Raw genomic sequence first — 23,219 nt, forward strand, 5'->3', positions numbered from 1 at the left:
AAGACAAAGGAAGAAATTCTAAGTTAACTCCAGCTGCAATGCTACTTCTTTTCTTCTAACTAACTTTGCTGTGAAGGGCAAGAAGAAATCAAGCTTCTCCTGTCCTCCCTCGTACATTTGGTTGTTCATCTGCTGGCAAATATGTGCCAGGTTCTGCTGTACGAATAAAAAGGTTCATAAATTTATAAGTTTTGTCTCACCTGTTTACTCTGAGAGTCAACCTTACTGTATTTATTAAACTTCTTATCCGTGAATCCTTGGTCACAACAACTGAAAATCCTAAGTACAACTAACAATGGGTGTTTAGCAACCTGGAATTACACTGTGTTTGATGGTCCCACTAAAAAATGATAAACCATTGGAATGCATTTATTTTGCATCATAAAACCAGCTGCATAAACACTTCTGGGGCAGAAAACCAGGATTTTATGGACTTAAATGCCATTAGAGGAAACAAGCACTATTCCTCCTTCAGACCTATTTCCTCACCTAACATGTACAATTCTTTACAACTTCTGTACTTGCCTTTGGTCGTGTATGATGTCCTACCATTAATACAGAAATAATTTAAAAGAAAAAGTAGACAGCCTATTTTATTCCTCATTCCACTTCATGAATGCAAGCAGATTTTCTGTAAGAAATAAAGAGGACAGTTTGTTTCAGCCCTTGGTGAGAAGCATCAGATGGTCCTTGTCAACCTCTCTCAGGAGCACAGTAAGTTTTTCAAGAGGTTGCTGCAAAGCCTTAGCTCTGATGGAGACCTAAATGAGACAGATTGAAAGCTGAGCTATGAATCAGAGGAATAAAGACCAGTGGGCTTAAGAAAATAGGGTGTTTTAGGCTGCTTGTGTATTTTTAAAACTTATGACTGGGAAAAGCAATTAGACACACAAAGCAGAGAAACTGCCTGCCACTACGTGACTCTCAGAGCTGCTTTCTCACTAGCTGTCATCCAAAATGAAATGACAGTTATGGTTGAGAGTGCTCCATTGTTTTCTGCCCTTACACACAACAGGGGTTTTCAAGGAAGAAGCAATAGTTTGAGTTCAGCTTTAGCCGATCGTTTTGTTCCCACCAGTTCGACCCTTTACACCAAATAAGCTTCATCTTCAGAGGACCTGAGCAAAAGTTAAAAGTTACTAACGGAAATATCAGCCATCTTTTGGATATGAAAAAACATTCATAACTGAAAACTAGTAAAATACACTAATTTGGCCTTTTATCAGTGGTTGAGTATAGACATACCTCTACAGGGAGTTCAGGTTATGTTCACTGCTACCACATGGCCAGTACCATGTACAAAGCAGACAGCTTTTCACTGACTGAATAGATCCCATCCCCAACATCTTACTTTTATTTAGAAAATATGACTTTCATAAGTTCATGTTTATTATTAACATACCTGTCCTGATTTCCTTCTGTGATGTGGTATAGACGATTAGCACCTCCGTCAGCACAAGCTCTCAGTGCAGCTGCAAGTGAAGAAAGAGAGCATCAATATATGTTTATTTTAAATTAAAAATCTTAACCACTTCTGTGGTTTGACTTGACACTTCTTTCTCTAAAAAAAAAAAAAATTTAATGGCTTTTATCAGCCAAATGCCTATCTTCACCCAACTATGTCACTGCACTTTCCAAATAGCTGCCTTCTGTCTAACCTAGTGCCCATACACCTTTAACTGAATAGGAGAGCAAGTATTCAAAATCTGAACAGGGAGCATCTGCCACATACGGGCATATACTTGTCTAAAGAAACTGAAACTTGCATCTTTTATCTAATAGTCCTCCTTCAGCCGAAAAGTTACTAAAGACTTGCATAAAAACTAGCAAAAAAGAGGTAAGGCATTATAAATGCTATTTATTATCACCCGAATGGCATCAAAAGTGATACTTTCACTACAGTTCCCAGACTGCTCTACAGACTGGATTTAACACCATTCATTATCACTTTCTGGGCCTAGCTATGCATCTAGTTCTCTACCCAGCAAAGAGTGGCTGTCCAAGCCACAGGATGCCAGCTGCCCTATGAGAATACTGTGGAGGACAGGCTTCGCTAAAATCTAGGTAGACTCTGTCAACATTCTTTCCCTCATCCACCAGCTGGGTCACTCAATCATAGAAGGAGATCAGGTTGGCCAAAGAGGACCTTCTTTTCATGAACTATGCTGTCTGGGCCTGATCCCCTGGTTGTACTGCCCGCACTGTGTGATCTCACTCAGGATGTTTTGCTCCATAACCTTCCCCGGCACTGTTTTCAGAAACAGGTCTGTCATTAAGCCCCACTAGTCACTGAATGGAGCTCCCAAATAATGAATCAAAAGCATAATTAGTAATGCTGGTACAGTCAAGTTCACACATAATTACTTCATATCAACATGTGCATTTCCAAAGGTGTACCCTAATTTGCTATCATTGATATGCAGTATGCAGTGCATTTCATGTCATTTTCAGAGCCTTATCAATACACTTGCTTATGTTGAAGCTGTACATCAAACTACACTTGAAGAGGAAAGGAGCTTTGATGAAAAGAGATTAAACTGTCATATACACTGTGTAAAAAGCAGTGTGGGGATGAGATTTGGGACTAGCTCATTTATTTCACATGGGTTCCAGCTGCTGGTCTGAAGGTCTGTGTTTTGCTTTAGTGAGAAAACTATGCTCAAGAAGAAGGAAGGGTATATTTTAGAAAAGCAATCAGCAGTCAGTCTGAAGGCAGAATATTTCCCTTTTCAGGTAAGAACTAGCTTTATGACCCATCTGCACATGGCAGCAGGTGTCACTGTAAGGCAGAGGTATCACAATTAGCTATTTACTGAGGCACAGACAGGACAATAGTAGACAAAGATGCTTTGTGGTACATAGTAAAAACGTGGAGAAGCTTGACAGCTGGTAGTTAATTTTTTGTGCTAAGTAATTTGGCTGCAAACATGATCAAGCAGCAGAATGGTAGTATACACCTGCTTAAAAAAATAAATAAATAAATAAAACCCCCAACCATGGAAACACTTACTTCTGTGTTAACAATTTGCATAATGGCATTATGTGTGGTTTCCCATTCACTTCAATTTACTTACAGAGTCCTTTCCACACATTTCACTGCTATTCAGTGCAATCAGAACCCCATGCTTTTTTTCCTTGTAATTAATTTTTATTTTATTTAATATGAACGGGACTTAGCTTACAAGGTTTTCTGCTTACAACTGACATACTACAGGCCTTCTCTGGGTACTACCTTAAAAAAAGTCAGATGAAGCACAGAGTAAATGGATAACATATCCACAAAACAGACAATAGCCACAGGAAGCAACCTATAAGTTGCTATTTCAAGTGCAGCACCTCTCTCTAACTTGTGTCTGTAGAATATTTGCAGATAAAATAAATCTGAGAAACAATCTCATCATCTCCTTCCATTCCTCTATTTGTGCAAGACCTCTTCTTATTTCGCAGCTTTACAAAGATCCCAAGCGACGTACCAGATCTCTGCACAATTCCAGGCCAAAATCCCAAATGTAGAATTCAGACACAGATCTTGAACTGGGCTCAGTTTTTAAAACAGATTACTATTTAACAACAAACAAAGCTAAGGAACTCCAATAACACATATAACCATGGACCTGCCAGGAGCTGAAATTGAGGACTTTTGTTTGGAGAACTGAGTGGTCAAAGGCCGGGGAAAAAAAAAAAAGTGCCAAGATGATGTATTTCGCTGCAGAGCATGGCCAGCCAACTGCAACTGAGAGCTATGGAGGTGGCAGGCCAGGCAGCCTATGGCCAAGAGAGAGGCCTGAGGCCAAGTCAGGTGGTCTGTGGCCAGGATAGAGACACAGGGCCAGGCTGTGTGTGTTTTGGCTGGGTGTGTGTCCTGGGATCAGGACAAGTGTGCTGTGGCCAACAGCAAAGCCTGGGGTCAGACCAGCAGACTCTGCATAGGTTTCGTCAAGGCAGACATCACCCAAGCCTTGCAAGCACTTTCCACTGCCATCCCTGTCTTAAAAGGCAAAAGTGAGACCCAAGCTGAAAGCATGGCCTGAATCAGGAAGGCGCATAGGCAGCTGATTTACAGAATCACAGAATCACAGAATCACCCGGGTTGGAAGGGACCTCAAGGATCATGTAGTTCCAACCCCCCTGCCTAGCAGGGCCACCAAACATACACATTCAGATCAGGTTGCCCAGGACCCCGTCCAACCTGGCCTTGAACACGTCCAAGGACGGGGCATCCACAACCTCCCTGGGCAGCCCGTTCCAGGGCCTAACTACTCTCCTTGTGAAGAACTTCCCCCTAACATCCAGCCTAAATCTTTCCTCCTTCAACTTGGATCCATTTCCCCTAGTCCTGCTGTTATCAGCCCTTCTGAAGAGTTTACTCCCCTCCTGGGTGTAGGTTCCCTTCAGGTATTGATAGGCTGCAATGAGGTCGCCCCGCAGCCTTCTCTTCTCCAAGCTGAACAAGCCCAACTCCCTCAGCCTGTCCTCATAGGGGAGGTGCTCCAGCCCCCTGATCATCTTAGTCGCCCTCCTCTGGACCCTTTCCAAGATCTCTATGTCTTTCTTGTACTGAGGGCTCCACACCTGGACACAGTACTCCAGGTGGGGCCTCACAAGAGCCGAGTAGAGAGGGACAATCACCTCCCTGTCCCTGCTGACCACCCCTCTCCTGATGGAGCCCAGGATCCCATTTGCCTTTCGAGCTGCCAGAGCGCACTGCTGGCTCATGTTCAGTCTCTCGTCCATCAGGACCCCGAGGTCCTTCTCTGCCGAGCTGCTCTCAAGGACCACTCCTCCCAGCCTGTACGGGTGCCTGGGGTTCTTCCGGCCCAAATGCAAAACCTTGCACTTTGCCGTGTTGAACCTCATTAGGTTCACCCGAGCCCAGCCCTCAAGCCTGTCGAGGTCCCTCTGAATGGCATCCCTTCCTTCCACCGTATCAACTGCACCACTCAGCTTGGCGTCGTCAGCAAACTTGCTGAGGGTGCACTCAATTCCCTCATCGATGTCATTAATAAAGATGTTAAAGAGCACCGGTCCCAAGACAGACCCTTGGGGGACACCACTTGTTACCGGCCTCCACCTGGACATAGAGCCATTGACCACCACCCTCTGTCTGCGGCCTTTCAACCAATTGCTTATCCATCGGGTCGTCCACCCATCAAATCCACTTCCCTCCAATTTGGAGATGAGAATGTGGTGGGGGACCATGTCAAAGGCCTTGCTCAGGTCCAGCTAAATGACATCGGTCGCCTTCCCTTCGTCCACCAATGCCGTCACTCCATCATAGAAGGCCACAAGATTAGTCAGGCATGACCTTCCTCTGGTGAAGCCGTGCTGGCTGTCTCGGATCACATGCTCCTTCTTTATGTGATCAAGATGTTGTCCAGGAGGATCTGTTCCATGATCTTCCCAGGCACGGAGGTGAGACTCACCGGCCTGTAGTTCCCTGGGTCCTCCCTGCTCCCCTTCTTGTATATGGGAGTGACGTGACCCTTCCTCCAGTCATCCGGGACCTCACCTGACAGCCACGACTTCTCAAATATGATGGAGAGCGGCTCGGCAACCACCTCAGCCAGCTCCTTCAGGACCCTGGGATGCACGCCATCTGGCCCCATAGACTTGTATTCATTCAGTCTAAGGAGGCACTCTCGGACTTGCTCTGCCCTTACAGTGGGGAGGGATTTACCTCCTTGGTCCCCACATAGAGGTTTGGGGATGCAGGGTTCATGGACGTGAAGAAGACTAGAATCCTGGCCACCAGTGAAGACTGAGGTGAAGAACTCATTCAGCACCTCAGCTTTCTGAGGTGATTTACCTGTAATGTGAAGCAGCTTTACAAGAGGAAAGAAAATTCTACAGAAAATCTTACAAAGAGAAAGTCTGTAAAAGCTTTCACTTCTCATACAGCATAACTTCAAGTTGGTGACTACAGTTCAAGCAGGCACCAATTTTATTTGAACACTGAATTTTGACTGTGTCTTTTTTTGAAAAAAACAGTATTTTATGGCCTGTTGAAATTTGACTTTCCTTGGATTTAAGTAATGAGCTTTAATATTCATAACAGGAATACCCTGTTTGCAATGTCCCTTTGATGAACAAGTTTCAGCAAAATCTGTTTTGAAAACACGTTTAATAGTTAAATCAGAAACCACTTTCAAATCAAACATTTCAGTTTTAAAAGGTGTAATTTTTTAGTTACTTCTTAATATTTGTGATAATATAGGGAAATGCAACCACAGTGTAGGAAAAAAGAAAAATGTAGCATGTGCAAGGAAAAAGTGTCATTGCTCAAGATGTTCAATATATTCAGTATATTGGGTAGATTTGAAAAAATTCTGTCATTTAGAATATTAAAACATGAGAAATTTCCTTTTTTTTTTTTCCTACTTTATTTACTGTTGTGTGGCAACAGCAAATTTCAAAATAATTTTTATTCCCCTCTTTTGACTATCATCATAGACTATTTTAAGGACTGTTAACATTTTTAACTATCAAACAGCAAAGCAGCTTTAAAAGCAAAATCAGATTTGGTTACTGAGGAAGACTGTTAAGCAAAACAGACCTGGCTGGCCTGAAAGGGTCAAACAGGGAACATGCGGCCCCTCCTGAAAGGCAGGGACTGCCATGTGGAACATGCAGCCCCTCCTGAAAGGGAAGGACTGCCATGTGAAACTGGCAAGCATAAGTTACAGCTTCTTCGTTCCGTGACCAAGAGCAGAACATGTTCTGTGAAGAGAACGCCTTTTGATCACTGTACTGACCATAATCCACAAAGAGCTAATTAAATAATGATGTATTGCTGTCAGCTGCATGAATGTTATCTGATTTAAGTATTGTATACTCCTGTAGCTAAAAGATATAAAAACCCTGTAACAACAATAAACTTTGCTTCTTGCGCCACCAGAGCCTAAGCCCATCTGTTCCAGGCGTCTTGAGCTGGTCTCCGTCAGGTTACCATCACATTTGGTTATCACCAAATTTTGGTAAGTCTCAGAACAGCAGAAAGAGCACAAGACAGAGAAGCTTGTGCTTTTGTAGCCAGACCACATCCCGACCTGACAGGATATCTATAATGAAACATACAGGTTTGTGTTCAATGTCATTTATTTTCCCATGACTAAGTGACTGCTTAAGAGCTTGTTACACAGAATCTCAAAGATTCACGTATGGGTTAGAAGGGATCTCTGGAGATTATCTACTCCTCACCTCTCTGCAGAAGCAGGTTCCCTAGATTAGGCTTCACAGGAAAGCATCCAGGCAGAAGTTGTCTTTCATGCTAAGCATCTCAAGCTCTGGAAGGAGGTAGCATGACTAAGAATTTGGTTCCCTAGGGAAATTAAGTATGTGCTAAAGCGCTAACGAAATCTGAATTGGTCTCAGTGTACATGCATATAAGGATTACAGAGTAGGAGAGATCTACACAAATGCCTGAATTTAAGCATAAATTCCAGTGATCTACTGACTTCTGTTAGCTGTGTAGAAGAAGAAAGCATGAACTACTTCCTGTACGACAACAGCATCTGGTGGGTTGCAGAGCTTCCTACCATATATTCTGCACATTTGTGTCTATTAATAAAATATTGCTTAGCAAGATCTCAGGTTTTTAAAGAGATAACGCTAGTCTGAGAGACATGTCCCCATGCTACACTTTTTTACTGGATCAAATCACTCTAAAACAGTCCACTTTGCTAATGATTCAGGTATGTCACACTGTATTCCCCTATTCCCTTCAGAACAGCTTCAGAAACAATTAGTATTATTTTAATACCACTTACTAGGCCAGCCTCTTTTCAGTCTGTAGGGAAATGGCCAGAAACTGGAGCATAAGAAGTTCTGCACCAACTTGCAAAACAATTTCATGGTAAGGGTGATGGAGCACTGGAACAGGCTGCCCAAGGAGGCTGTGGAGTCTTCTTCTTTGGAAATATTCAAGACTCATCTGGACACCTACCTGTGCGACCTGCTGCAGGGAGCCTGCTTTGGCAGCGGGGTTGGACTTGATGATCTCTGGAGGTCCGTTCCAACCCCTACGATTCTATGATTCTGTGACTGTTATTGCTGATAAGATAAACAAACTTCTAAAAGAGGAATAAACAGTTGTTTATCACATGGTGAGACTACCTACTTAATGTATTTTCACTACAAAACTGAATAGCAATATCTGGAAAACGAACAGAATCTAGATTCAACCACAAATTTCTACTTTCTGTGGTAATCTAAGCTATGTAGTTTCTTTTTTGGACAGTTGCAGAATGTGACTGGATAAAATACAAGTCAAACTCATACATTCCCACCTCTTTCCCGTTCAAACACAAACATATTTCAAGCCTCAAAAACTCAAAGAATAAACCATACGACACTCCTGGTTTGCACAAGGTTGTCTCCACATCTCTCTCACTCCTTTGAAATATTCAGCTTGCCTTGAATCATTCTTGGCAAACTACTCTTAATGCAGAAGGAAAATAAATATTTCAATCTCTCCCCAATGATCAAACCCAAATAAATAAAAAGGCACTATTTAATCATTATTCTGAACAAAGAATGACAGAAGTAAGCTATTTTACTTTGTGCACTTCCCCCCCCCGTAACATAATGATGACCATTAAACTCCACTTTCTTCTGTCATTAGAGAGTTATGTGGTAATCCCAAACACATGAAAATAAATTGTTTACTCTAACTCCTCCTCCATGCTCTCCATATTTATGGTGGTTGTTACTTTGATATTTATAAACAGCAACAGAGAATGCTGTGCAAATGCAGCAAAGTCAGCATTAACTAATAAAAGGAAATCTCATGACAGAAGGAAAAAGTTACCAGCAAACATCAAACCCATCTGAAATTCACACACAAATCCACCCAAGGATAGCACTGCAGAATATTCAGAGTAAATTCCCTCAGGGAGTGCTGAATTTAGAGAATAAAATGAAAGAAGAAATGAGGAGTAAGCTGGGAGAGGCTCTATGTGCACATTTATATACATAAGTTATTCTTATTAGCATAGCTAGGGGACAAGCTTATTTCCTACAGATTTAAATATACAGCTTTAACATGTTAGTTCTTGTTGCTGTCATGTGAACGATTTCCACTGCAGCTTCTAAGACGTTAAACCTAAGACAAGCATTTGAAGAATAAAAATTACATGCTCATCTTTAACAAAACTAAATCAAGCAGAATTTCAGTTAAGTCCCCTTTCAAAACAAACAGGATAATCAAAACAATTTAGTCTCTCACAAATTACTTTCAAAGTGAAAAAAAAATAAAACGATCCTTTTAGCTCATGTAGATCTCCAGCATACTGCATTTCATTGCTGTCTCTACTGGGATTCTCTACCTTCATTCCAAAATCCTCTTCTTTGGCTTGATAAGCATTTTCAATCTACTAAAATCTATAGGGACTATCTTAAAAACATAAAAAAAAATCCAACCAAACAAAGATTGACTCTATTTATTTATATATGCACATAAAACTTGACTGTATGCATATTAAAACCATATACACATGAGAAACTAAAGCAAAAGATTTCTACCTGTGTTTTTAAAGACAAAAAAAGACTGTTTTTGTAATTTATGTAAACTTCCTTTAGAAGCAGAAAAACAGAATCTACAGTCAACACAGCATCTTCTGAATATCAGGTGCACTTCAAAAAGTATTTTAACTAATCACAGAATTACAGAATCACAGAATTGTAGGGGTTGGAAGGAACCTCCAGAGATCATCGAGTCCAACCCCCCTGCCAAAGCAGGTTCCCTACAGCAGGTCACACAGGTCGGCATCCAGGCAGGTCTTGAACATCTCCAGAGAAGGAGACTCCACCACCTCCCTGGGCAGCCTGTTCCAGTGCTCCGTCACCCTCACTGTAAAGAAGTTCTTGCGCACATTGGTGCGGAACTTCCTATGTTGCAGTTTCCAGCCGTTTCCCCTTGTCCTGTCTCCACTCACCACTGAAAATACTTGAAGTATATAGAACTTACTATCAACTGTGCATATGTTCAAGGTAACAAAGTAATATTTGTAGAATATTAATTGAGTAGTATTTATTTTCAAAGCAACGAAACAAGAAAAGATTTCAAATGAGAGCTCTGTTCTTTCAACAATGTTTCAAAGAAATGCTTTTTGAAGTAAAGTCAATGGGCTTCTTTCAATGATCATAAAAACTACTTTAATGTGTCAGTCTGAACAGTTCTCCACACAGAGCAAACAAAACCAGGGCTCTGTGGCTTTACCTAAACATAAATTTAAAAAGTGCCATCTTGCATAAAGCCATTATCATGCCATGCCATTTTCAGACAGAAAACACACAATCCTAGAATCACAGACTGATGCCATTCCCTCAGCTCCTATTGAAACAGTCCATCCATTTTCAGAACATCCCTGTTGCCATGAGAATTTGAAATGTCATTTGTGTAAGTCAGACACTTTAATCATTATGTTCTCACTATTTCTTTCTGTGTGGCCCTCATCCGACATGGTAATGCCTTTCCTATACTGCAGAGACCAGCAGAGAAAACAGGAATCCTCACATACACTCTGTAGTTCTAGAAAAAGAGAGGAACTCATTGGTGCCGTATTCAACTTGTCACCAACCAGAAATGCCAGCTCCCTTTCAGAAGGCTGCTCTCCAGAATCTCATTCCCAAGTCTGTATGTATAGTCAGGGCTACACTGTCCCAGGAGCAGATTCTAGCACTTGCACTTCTTCAAATCCAATTTGTCAAGATCTCTCTGGAAGACTTTTCCACCCTCAAAGGAGTCAGCAGAGCCTCCTACTTCAGCACTGTCCACAAACTTAATTAGTATGTAAAGTGTGATTGTTTATTAAAAAAGGCCATCATCAGTAAAACCCCTGAAAAAACCCTAGAAAGATGAAACCTATGTTACTCAACAGGTTATTCTTACTGAGTACCAGTGATAAGGCACGCACAAGTCGAATCCCAAGATCGCTCCATCCCTGGTTCTACTCTTGTAATCTGCAGTTAATACTTCGTTGCTGGGATTCTGTGATGGAGATGTTATGTTCACCCTTCTTTTTCATTCTTTTCTTTGATTTCCCTCTTTCCCCCTCTCCCTCATTCAATTTTTTGTCATGTTCATTTCGGTTGTTTAGACGAGCGCTGAGCAAGTGAATTAAACCTACTTCCTCGTTTAAGCCAAAGTCAATTTGTGGAGAAGGTTAATTAGCTGTATTTGTTTAGGTTAGTCCTGTAATTTAATTTATTGATGTGACAGTATATGAATGTGCCATGAAAGACACTTGAAAAGCGAAAAGGCTGGTCATGGAACATACAAAGCTACATATTAAAAATATGTACAGAGGTAATAAAAACTATTTTTAATGGACACTCTGATCATAAACATTTTACATCTAAAAGAATGCATCAGAGGATAGTTGCACGAGAAGCAACCAAGCCCCACAGTATAGTTTCTGTCTTTAACAAATCGTTAGTCCTTAAGTACATGCAAATGAGTTTAGAAACTTAAGATCAGGCTTCTTTTTATAAAACTCCTATAAGTCCATTTCATGGCACACTCTGATGCATTTTTTTTTAATAGCAGTGTGTAACACTGAAAATCACAGACATGCAATATCAAACCAGATTTGAATGATAACTGCTCTTACAACATGTACAACATAGAGTATACTTCAGCAAGTTTTCTTCTAGTTAACTTTTATGTGAATTTTCAGCCAACTATGAAAACTGCATGAGAGAAAAACATGATTCTCAATCTCTTTAAGTCATGGGTCAATCTGTCAGCATGAAGCATCATACAGCAGAAAGATCGGGCACCTTGGAACAACTGACATGATCTATCAGCGTTCCTGGTTATCTGGAGAGGTCCCAGAGGATTAGAGGTTTGACAGTGTGACTCCCATCTACAAAAAGAGCATAAGGAGGCCTATCCATGGAGCTACAGGCCTGTCAGCCTGACCTCAATACCAGGGAAGGTTATGGAGCATCCTGGGTGAGATCACACAGTACATGCATGGCATCCAGGGGATGAGGCCCAGCCAGCACAGCTTCATAAAAGGCAGGTAGTGTTTGTTCATCCTAATCTTCTATGACTGTGTGACCAGGGAAAGGATGCTGATGTAGTCTACCTAGACTTCAGTAAAACCTTTGACACACTGGTGGGATTTTCAGGGCAGATAAGTATTCATCTGCTAGTGCTCAAGCCTGTACAATCTCTTCATTCTCTCTATTTGTTGCCAGTTTCTAAATTATCATTAGCCCCTCTTGTAGGTGCTCTTACTGGCCGTGCAGTCACTTACGATGAGGCATTGCCAGGACCAGAAACAGTGACATCCACGTCACCACCGGCTCTCCACAAATTGTGGAACTTACAGCACTGGTCCATGTGTTTGAGCAATGGTCTGAACCATTATACAGTAGCAGATATAGAACAGCAGATTTATGTTTAAGTAGCAGATTCTGCTTATGTTGCAGGCATCGTGATGTGGCTGAAGCATTCTTATCCAAAGGAAACAACTAACGTGCAGCTGTTCGCACTTCTTTTGCTCTTAAAATGGTTTCTAGATCATCGCTCGGAATCTTTCTTCATTCAGCTTGTCCGTTCTCACTCCTCTCTGTCAGGACCCATTTCCGAGGGTAATGCGCAGGTGGACAAACTGGCAGGAGCAGCTGTTATCCCCGATCAGTTTGCCCAAGCACAGTTATCTCATAATTTTTACTATCAAAATGCAAAGGCATGACAGTGTGCCTTCCAACTGACCACCGATCAGTCAAAACAGATCCTACAGTCCTGTCCAGACTGTCAAACTGTTGCACCAACACCTTCTATTGGAGTTAATCCTCGAGGATTGAGCTCCTTCGAAATTTGGCAAACAGACGTTACACACAAACCAGAATTTGGGAAGTTCCGTTATGTTCATGTTTTTATTGATACATTCTCCACCTGTGTTCTTGCATCTGGGCATACAGAAGAAAAGGTAAAAGATGTCTGGAAACACTTCCTACTGGCATTTGCAGTTCTTGGGGTCCCAAAAACAGAACAGACAATGGGACAGGATATGTAGCCCATGCTACCTACTTCTTCTTTCAGAAGTGAAGTATTCAACACCAGACAGGCATACCCCACTCTCTCATAGGTCAAGTTATCATAGAATGAGCCCATGGCCCTTAAAGGCCATGCTTCAGAAACAAAAAATGGGGAGCACGGGTATACGACCCCTCAGGAAAGAGTAGCTAAAGTGTAGTATGTTCTCAATTTTCTAAATCGCTGGACAACAAAAGGGCTTCCAATTTACAGGCATTTTGTCTGTAATACCTTAACTCCTGTCAAAGTAAAAGAACAGATTGTGGTAAAAAATCTGAGCTCTAACAAGAACTTGTGATGTAGTAGAACTTGTGATAACTTGTGATGGAGGTTATGCTTGTGTTTCATGCTTCATGCTGTTCCTTCGGGTTTTATCACTCATCATCACTTTGCTACACCAGCGCAGTGAAGACCAGGACAGCCAGTGCCCTCAACCAGCTAGCAATGCACCTCTTAATGCACTGTAGGATACAGCTGGCTTTCCTGAACACTCACATTCAACCTGCTGTCAACTAAGATCCCCAAAACTCTTTCAGTGGGGCTGCTCTCCAGCATCTCACCTCCGAGTCTGTAAGTATAGCCAGGGTTGCTTCTTCCCAGGTTCAGAATCCAGCACTTGCTCTTCTTAAATTTCATGCAGTTCTCGACTGCCCAGCTCTTTCATTTGTCTGTGTCTCTCTGTCAATTTGTCTATTGTCTCTCTGAAAGACTCCTTTGACGGAGTCAGCAGCTCCTCTCAATTTAGTATCATCAGCAAACTTGTTCAAAACAATTCCTAGTCCTACATCCAAGTAATTTATGAACTGGCTCTAAAATGGAATTCTGAGGAATTCCATCAACGTCTCTGTCTGTAAGTCACATCGAATCCCAATTACTGTAACTCCTTAAGCACGGCCCATAAGCCAAGTGTTCACTCTGTGTCAGGTTTTTGTCTGTATGTATTCTGGACAATTTTTCCTGAAGATTACTGATGAAACACCAGAAGATTACCTCCACTGGCTTCCCTTGGTCAAGCAGATGGGTGACCTTGTCATAAAAGGAAATCAAAATTGTTAAACAAGACTTTATACTTCTGAACCTGTGCTTGCTGTGACCAATGAGACTAATTTTCCTTCAGGTGTTTCTCAATAACTCACAGCATAATTTTCTTCATAATTTTGCCAGGCACTGAAGAGAAAATGACAGGTCTGTATTTACCAGGGATCTTCTTTCTTGCCCATCTTGAAAACTGGGACAATGTTTGCCAGCTGTCAAAGTAATTACAAACATTAAAAAATAATTGAGAGAATTGAGAGAGGTCTCCCAATGACATCAACCAGCTCAGTACCTTGGGATGAATCCCATCAGGCTTCACGGACTTACACACATCCAGATGGAGCACAAGTCTGGAGCTGGTTGGGAATCAGGTTGCACTAAGGGTGATTCAGGTTGGATGTTAGGAAAAATTTCTTCTTCAAAGGAGTGGTTAAGTGCTGGAATCAGCTGCCCAAGGAGGAGCTTGAGTCCACCTCCTGGACTCAATACCTGGAGGTGCTCAAGAAAAGTTTAGATGATGTACTAAGGGACATGGTTTAGTTGGGAAATATTGCTGATAGGTGGATGGTTGGACTGAATGATCTTGGAGGCCTTTTCCAACCTTGATGTTGCTATGGTTCCATGAATTGATTGTTACTGCAGCCACAGACCTACAGTTCAGGGCACCTGGGGTTCCAGAACCCAGGCACAGAAGGTATCAAACTTCCCTGCCTTGTGTATGGCCCACATGTGTAAGATGACCATTCTCATTAAATAATGAACTAGTGCACTCTCTAGTCCTCCTTTTGTTGTTAACATACTTCAAAACAAACAAAAAAAACCCCACAACATTTTTTATTGTTCCCTACAGTATTAGCAAGCTTCAACTCTAACCAACCTCTGTCCACACTAATTTTCTCCCTACAAACACCATCCCTGTAGTCTTTTCATTTTGCATATCTTTGCTTCCAGTAGCCATACACTTTCTTCTTCTACTTAAGCTCTAGAAGATCCATGTTGTGCTAAGATGGCTTTCTACCCCCCATCTGCTTGATTTCCAACATATTGGTTTTACCTGTTCCTGTGCTTTCAGGATATGGTACTTAAAAAGTGACCAGCACTGATGGATTCCAATGACTTCAAATCAGCTCCCCAAGGAATCTTACTAACTACCACCCTGAGCTGCCTAAGCTCTGTCCTCTAACCATCCAGGGCTGAGGTTTTGGTGGCAGTTTTCCTCCTATCACCAAATACTTTAAGTTTGAGCATTTTACTGTCACTATGGCCAAGACGGCTAATAAGTGACACTTCACCCAGGACACTTTCTCTACTCACAAGCAACAGATCTAGGAGGGCATCGTTCCTCATCAGCCACTATGAGCACACCCATACACTGACAGGAAGAGTGTGAGAGAGACAGAGCAAGATCTCATGACTTCCTCCCATGGCTTATCTTCCTTTCTGAACATGAAGTCCCCTGGGATGTGTCCTTCTTCTTCTCTTCTGAGAACAAGGTATCTGTAAAGTTGTCAGTCCATAGAACTGGAGTATTAACTCTTTAATTACCCGTGCTTTACATGATATTATGATGTGGAAAACCAATAACAAAATTATAAAATCATGACAGTCAAGGAAAGTTCAAAATTAGATTGTAGCTTTGCATTCTCAAGATTTAACTTCACTGTCCTTCCTCTGATGCTAAGCAGAAAAGAAAGACTTGGGATAATCAGTTGAGAAAGAGTGGAGGTACAGGACAGATAACAAATTAAACTATGGACACCAGCTACCACAAAATTGATTTGGCTTGTGTTTTTGCAATAAACTGGCCAAGGAAACGAACTCTGAAGAGAAAATAACCTCACACCTGAGGTGCTTGCCCTCAAGCTTAGGGATCTGATACATAAATCTAACCTCTCTGAGGAAAACAATGAGACAACTCAGATTTTAAGGTTTTTAAACTACATTTTTGAGATATTCCTTCTCTCTCTATGCTGACTGAAGAAGAAAACACTGGAACTGCCCTCAGAAACTCCAGCAAAGTTCTAACTGTTTTGTTTGTTCTTTTTGTTTTCCAAGTTCTAGACAAGTTCTAACTGGGGTCCCCTACAGTGATTGTCTTCTTCAAGAGAATGAAAAGTGCAACTTTAAACCTTGTCAGTAAGACTTTCAGTGGACATTTACTGCACCTCATCCATTCTCTTATGCTTTCTCTTTTCTTTCAGGAAGCTTAGTGAAAGAGAGATTCTTTCTCACACAAAAACACACACACATGAAAGAGGAAAGCATATGGATTTTGCCAAACAGTGGTAAATACAGTTATTTATACTGCAGCAACAAACACCAAGGACAACAAATAGACAAAATGGATGAGCCAGTCTACTTCCACAATATCTCCAGAAATCCAAAGTGGCTGGAACTCATATTTGCCAGACTAATCTGGTCAAACACAAGTATGGGATCTACAGCATTGCTGAGTGTACATCAGAGCGTTCCTCTTTCTTTCTCTCTCTCTCTACCCAGATATTGACTCACTGTTTTTTTCCCACTTTTGAAATACTTATCCAAACAAACCAAGGAACAGAAACTGCAAGAAAAAAATCTTCCTTTCAGTACGATAATCAGGCAGATAGGTAGAGTGAACCAAAAACAACAGTTCTGGAAGACATTTACAAGTTTCAGTGGGCTGAGTTCTTATTGAGACTCCCATCAGAAGAGGCAGAAATTCCTGCCGACATTCTAAAGCCTTTCTTGTAATGTAGATTCCTTCTGATGGCAGATAACAGCCTTGCATGCATTTGTCAAAAGGGTTACAACTAAAGAGAGTTGATGAGCTAAGTCACTGTCAGGTCCACACACTTGGTAATGACTAAACGTTGAGACTTCCTGAGGACTATTTGCTGATACAAATCACTTTCTCCAGAAATCTCAAACAAAAGATAAATAATTAACATTCCAGATCTGTAACTACTTCAGCGTCTTTGCAACGAAAAGGTCCACATCTAAATAGCCAGAGATGCTTCTTAAAATGTTGTATCTATCACTCCTAATTTCCACACCTTAAGAAACCAAGAACAATTTTATCTTTCATACCCTGGGCTCCAAACACAAGCACTAAGGGACTGAAACTCACGAGGGCTGGAATTTTTAAAAAGAAATTCCAAAAGGATACTGCTCATACTCTACAGGACCAATGTGTCCTGTATGTGTATGCCTACATGACCAATGTGTCCCAGTGTTAATTCAGCTTCCATTGAACCAATGTTCACACTTGTGCTAATAACGTCTTATCCAGGACACCTGAATTAATGTTAAAATTGATTCCAGCAGAAGTAGGATCAGCACATCTCTAAAGCTCAGAAGCAAATTAATTCCAAGTAACTGAAGAAGCACCAACATCAGGAGCTTTTACATCAGCCACAGAACTTCCAACAGTGTAAAACACTTCTAGAAAAGATGAGTTGTGTCTGTCACTTGAACGAAATTTTCCAGAATAAGAAGCCTACAACAAATTTTTCTTTCTATTTCAATGTGATTCACTGTCAATGAAAAGTCAAGCTACTCTGTTACCATCTGTCATCAGCGTACTACATAAAGAATTGTGAATTTTTAAGAGAAAAGCTGTTAATATGAGGTCCACAGTTATGTATTATGTTTCTGCCTGCTCTAAATACATGAAATTAAATTAAAATGAGTCAAAAAGAGCTTCATTCATTTACTTAAGCAAATCTCTGCTGTAATCAGAAAGAGCCTAGACTAAAAAAAGACAACCACAGCCCCAGTGCCCTAATAATGAAAAGGTGAACAACTGAACATCTATGCTCTATGTGTTACAAAAAGTAACACATGACAGAGGAAGAAAAATTAGGGTGCCATGAACTCAAAAGATTCTTAAATAATTCTTACATTTTGCATAATTAATACTTTGCATAGCTTTTGTGGCTCATCTCATCAAGAAGCAGATCACACTAAATCCAGCCAAGTATCTGGTTGCATAAATTTGCTATGACAAAGACAAGAACAGTCATCATGTTTAGCTGTTAATTTGAAATCAGTAAGAACAATATTTGCTTACTCAAAACTTTTAGCATCTCCAACTAGACATGTAAGTTGAGGAATCTGGCTCTCTGTTAACTTTTTGAAAAGTCTGGTCTTTGCCGAAGAAGACACAGAACTGAGAAATTTTTCATGATCCCAAACTCAAACAAAACGCATTTGTGAATGTGTTATAATAATGTAACAAAACAAGTGCTTAGTAGCAATGACAATATACAAGGTAAGTAACAAAAAGCAGAAAGATAACCAAGAAAGCTGCTTTTGATGTAAGCCCAACAATTACTTTAGAGTTTGTCACATGGAAAGCTGTGCAGCAATTTAAACAGTTATGCATTACCAAAAAAATAAAACAAACAAACAAAAAAAACCACCACAACAAAACAAAACAAAAATCTTAGCTGTTTTCAGTATATAGAATCACTTACTACTTTCAGTATCACATTTAGTATATTTATGTGCTGCTATAACAAAACAGCCCACCTGAACAAAGGAGCAGAGGCAATGAGTAGAGCAGAAAAGTTAAGTATTTTCCGACTTCCGTGATTTTAAAGTTCAGTTTTATTACTTGATAGCGTGTGTGAGCACAAGACAAATAGGAAACCAGCAGCACAACACCCATCTTCTCCAACTACTTGATGTTCCTTCTGGCATTTAAAACAGTGAACAATGTACATTTCATCAGCACAGTGCCCCATAAATTATATCAGAGTCTCAATTTAGTACTGAAGAGCTAAGCCGTTCACTGGCTTTGTTGCTCATTCTTATTATCGTGGTAACTAAGTAATCAAAACTCTTGAAATTCAAAGGTTGCAAACACAACTACATTCAGGCAGAATAAAATGAGGATACCTGCTTATAAAAAGAAATCATCATTCTTTTATTACTTGTTTTTGTTTAAATGCTTGTCTGCCCTCAGGCAACCCTGGAGTAAGAGAAAAAAAATCTATAAAACAATAGTTTGATAAAAGACCATAGCAAGCAGTAAGAAGGCTCTGAAATCAGCAACCCTAGAGAACTTCAAACTTCTACAAGATCTTCATCCTAGTAGTGAAATCTTTCTAAACTCTAGCTATGAAAATAATACTTCTGCCCTGCAGTGATTCCCAGTGACACATGTCCTTAAACACTTTTAATAGATAACTTAAGGCAACAGAAAGCCAAATGTTTATTCTACAGAGTGGAGAACCTTTTTTCTCTCATGGGTCTTACTGGGACTGACTTCATGCATGCAACCCTAGTCCCTCAGTTCATTCTCAGGATCGTTTTTCTTGCTGAGTCTCTAACAAAGATGACCTTTTTTTTTTTCTGTATCGCCTTATATCTTGCTCATTGCATGGAACTGCACTATAGCATCCTCCTGACATCATTTTCCAAAGATGCTATCACAGGCTTTTACATAGCAAAACTTTTGACAGTGTAAGTCCCTAATGGTATTTGCCTCCCAACTCAATAATAAATAACAAGACACTTCATAACTAGAATAATAAACCACTGTAATAACCCACCATTTTTTTCTTCTGCTGTAATCATCTGGTATGTTTTTATGCTCTAGTACTTCAAAGAAACTCCCTATTGTTCTGTTAGTGAGAACTGCAGCAGGGTTTTGCATTCCAAAGCATCACAGAAGGGAATCTTAATTACTCATTCTTTTCACTTTTCTAAAAGCATCTCAAATCCATTAAACAAAGAGATCTCAGAATTTTCTGTTGCTGGACTTACAGAGAACTAAAATCAGCAAAAAAATGCAGCCTAGTAAGTCTCAAATTTTACTTAAAATTTTTACCTTCTATCACAAATACTACTATGGCGAGGGAACCTAGTTGAGCAAAAGGCCAGGAAGATCCTCCTTTATTTTTGGGGATGCCAAGACATATCTAAAGGTCTGCAAAAATCATTGACTGCTGCTTTTCAAAACACCCACCCGCTGGCTCTCTCTGGACAGACTCTGAACTAGAAAGGCTCTTACAATATACATGTCACAAATAGCAAAGTTTACCATATCTCTGGGATTTTAAGCTTAATATTTTGAAGCAAAGTGTACACCAGTAATTCACTACAGAAAACTGGTAGAGGTCAAGGTTCTACAATAAATCGTGGGCAAAGCTCAGCCTAGTAAAAGTCCTTTGCCCAAAATTTCAGGTAGTGCAAAACTACTGCAGGTACTAAGATCAATGCATTATGCAGTTCCTGAGCTGAAAGTGTGGTGCTTGCCAACTCTGTTCAGTGCCAGAGTTGTTCCAGAGTGTAGCCTAGATCTCCTACCTCAATAACTGCCCTCAGACTGCTGTAGTGGAAGGACATGAACTCAGTGCATGCAGTCCAGCATCAGTTACACCACTGTAAGAAAACATTTAAATCTACATTAAGTGGTACTATACAGCAAATATAAATTACTAGATACAAACTAGAAATTAGATTGCTGTTCCAATTCATATTAGGAAAAATGAACTTCAGTGCTGACATATCAGGAAGCTGATATTGCTCTGGGGAGAACAGACTAGTTTTGCTGAGGCTAATGGTAAGAGTTACTGCTACTCTGGAATGCCTGCTGGATGTGGCAGTAAAGCATCAAGTCTATGCGATTTCCAAATCACCATTTTTATGAACGTTTTCCTATTTAAAAATAGTAGCTGCTGTAAATTCAGTGAAGCTTTATGCTGGCTGCCAATTCTGGATCTACTATGAATTTGAAATATATTACAATTCATCAAGAAATGAATTAAAAGTACAAAAAAGGGCAGCATATGCAAACAAGAAAAGTTCACTGCTAACAGGTAACACAGTGTTAACGGTTTATGGGCTGATTTGGCCCAGTTCTGTTTCTTACTGTTGTCATTTGCTTGAGCAGGACGATGTCTTCTTTTAATCAACACTGGATGATGCAGGTTGGGAGGAAAACAATTTGATCAGTCCCTCCAGTAGGCTGTTTTGGGAATCCTGATGCCCAGCAGATGTATCTGATACCACTATGGATTCATCGGTTCCATCAGCATTTAGCATAGTTGGCAGTTCATCTATCATATCTTCTTGATTATTCTCCATTCTGTTCAGTTTTTCAGCTACCTTTGAAACAGCTGAACGCAAGCTTGTAGAGGGGTTAAGTGTAACTCAAAGTCCTGAAATTTATTAATCAGTTCATTTAAAAGGCATCTTCTTTTCCTTCTGCCATACATTGCTGCTAATTGTACCAGTGTACCTTTCTGATGCAGTTCTTGTCAATTTACATCACATATCTGGTGTTCACCTCACTCTCTCAGGATCATGGTCTTGATTTGGATCATCAGGAATGAATGCACGGTCATGTAACAAATCCACCACGGCGCATTCTCTCAAATAACGGATGCCTTTTTCCACGTCAGCCCATTTATTTTCTCAGGCATCAGATTGTCTCTGAAGGGGCATCTTTCTTTTATGGCTAATAGCATCCACTTCCAGAGAGTGAATACCTCATCTTGCCATATATTAATACCTCTGTCAATGGTTGAGTCTCTAGCAATGCTGCCCAGTTGACAAGCTTCTCTGCTATCTAGCAACATGCTGTTGGCCACATTATCTCAACACTGAAGTAACCAGGTGACAATAGGTGCATTTGGTTGGCGTGAAAAGTCTTTTCTCAAACCTCAAATTTAAGTCATTTTCAGAGATTGAATGGTAATGGTGATGACGTGTCCTTCACCTCCTGCTCTTTCAGGACTTGTAGTTACCTTCCTGGGCACTGGTAACCATGATTTTATTTGGAGGTCTCAGCCCTCTCTCTGGACCCGCTGAATGAGCTACTCCTCTGGACCTAGGGACCTCCTTTCTCCACTTTCTCCTCCTCTTTCTTCCATTCTAAGTGAGTCAACGTTCATTTCATTTTCCATCCTCTTACAGCGGTAACTGACACTGATTCTGGTGCCTCCTGTGGTTGATCAGTTTGGTCAGTTCCAATGCTCCAGCTCGGCACAGGACCTGTCTTATTTGGCTAGAAGGACATCCTGTTCAGCTTCGAGAATTAGTCATTGAGCTTGAATATGCGCTCATTCGGTTGGATACTGATTAGTTTGAACTGGAAGGTGTCTCGCTCAATTTGGAGGGTGTCTCACTCGGACTGGAAGATGTCTCATTTGGACTGGAGGGTGTCCCATTGAGATTGGAGATTCCTTCTCTCAGCTTGGAGATCTTTCCTTTTGACTTAAGAGTTTTTTCTTCTTGGCTAAGAGATACACCTGCCAGATTTGGAGACTCCCTTTCTTAACTAGGAGAATCTCTTTCTTGCCTAGGAGATTCTGCCTCTCAGTTTGGATTCTCTCCCTTTCAGGCTCAGAGACTCTCCCTTTTGGTTTGGAGACTCTCTCACTCAATTTCAGAAACTCTCTCCCTCTCTGGGATAGAATTGAATAAGGCCTGATAAGCATAAGCCAGGCCCCAAATAATTTATGCCTCCTTAGGTCTGTCTGAGCTGCAACATCACTGCCTCAAATATCTGCCTAGGCTCTCAGGATCTTGCAGGTGTTCAGGAGTAAAGTCCCATGACATCAAGGATGTCCATCTCTCTAAAGACTCTCCCAAGACCCTTCACACTCCCTGCTATTCAGAATTTTCTGGCTTTGGGGAAGGTTTTCTCAAAATATTAAAAATACAGATACTGAGTGAAATGATGAGGAGTACATTCAGGGAGACTGACACCATGATTATCATGATCCTTGGATGAGCATTCAAAAACTGCATAAATGATTCAAAGGAGAGACTGGGACACTGTTTAAAAATCACAAGTTCTGTAGAATCAGCAGCTCCCTCTGGAAACAGTTCTAAAAGGGAAATCTTTTTTTTTCTCTTTACAGAAGGAAGATAGCAGTGCTCAAAGTTTACAAATATCCCGGAATAATAGAAGTCCACCTGCGAATTTCAAAGTCAAGTTTTCAGTGAGCACCTGCAATAGAAATAAAATTCTAACAAACAATTTCTAACAAAGCTCTCCAAGAGCAGAGAGCCAAAAAGCAGCCTATGCCCGTGTTCTCCACCAAGAATGCCAATGATTTACGGGCCAGTTCAGCCAGGTTCTATGACTAGCAGGATGGGGGAACCATCCACGTCCTGGAAAGGGAAAAGGGAAGAAAAAAAAAAG

At 40.8% G+C, this 23,219-nt stretch overlaps 1 protein-coding gene and 1 long non-coding RNA gene across 3 annotated transcripts in view; one reads left to right on the forward strand and one right to left on the reverse strand.

The window, feature by feature from the left end:
* The window catches only part of LOC128087815 (uncharacterized), a 150,925-nt gene extending 141,090 nt beyond the window's left edge, over positions 1–9,835 (forward strand). For both annotated transcript variants that reach the window (XR_008210028.1, XR_008210027.1), the window contains exon 2: positions 9,736–9,835. This is a non-coding gene — a long non-coding RNA (uncharacterized LOC128087815). The remainder of the gene's footprint in view (positions 1–9,735) is intronic.
* The window catches only part of TPK1 (thiamin pyrophosphokinase 1), a 200,321-nt gene that overhangs the window by 129,350 nt on the left and 47,752 nt on the right, over positions 1–23,219 (reverse strand). The window contains 1 exon segment of the mRNA XM_052697696.1: positions 1,403–1,472. Coding sequence (XP_052553656.1) covers positions 1,403–1,472 — 70 coding nt within the window.

The sequence above is a fragment of the Tympanuchus pallidicinctus genome, unplaced genomic scaffold (genome assembly GCF_026119805.1).
Source record: "Tympanuchus pallidicinctus isolate F22 unplaced genomic scaffold, pur_lepc_1.0 scaffold31, whole genome shotgun sequence".
In the NCBI taxonomy this organism is placed as follows: domain Eukaryota; kingdom Metazoa; phylum Chordata; class Aves; order Galliformes; family Phasianidae; genus Tympanuchus; species Tympanuchus pallidicinctus.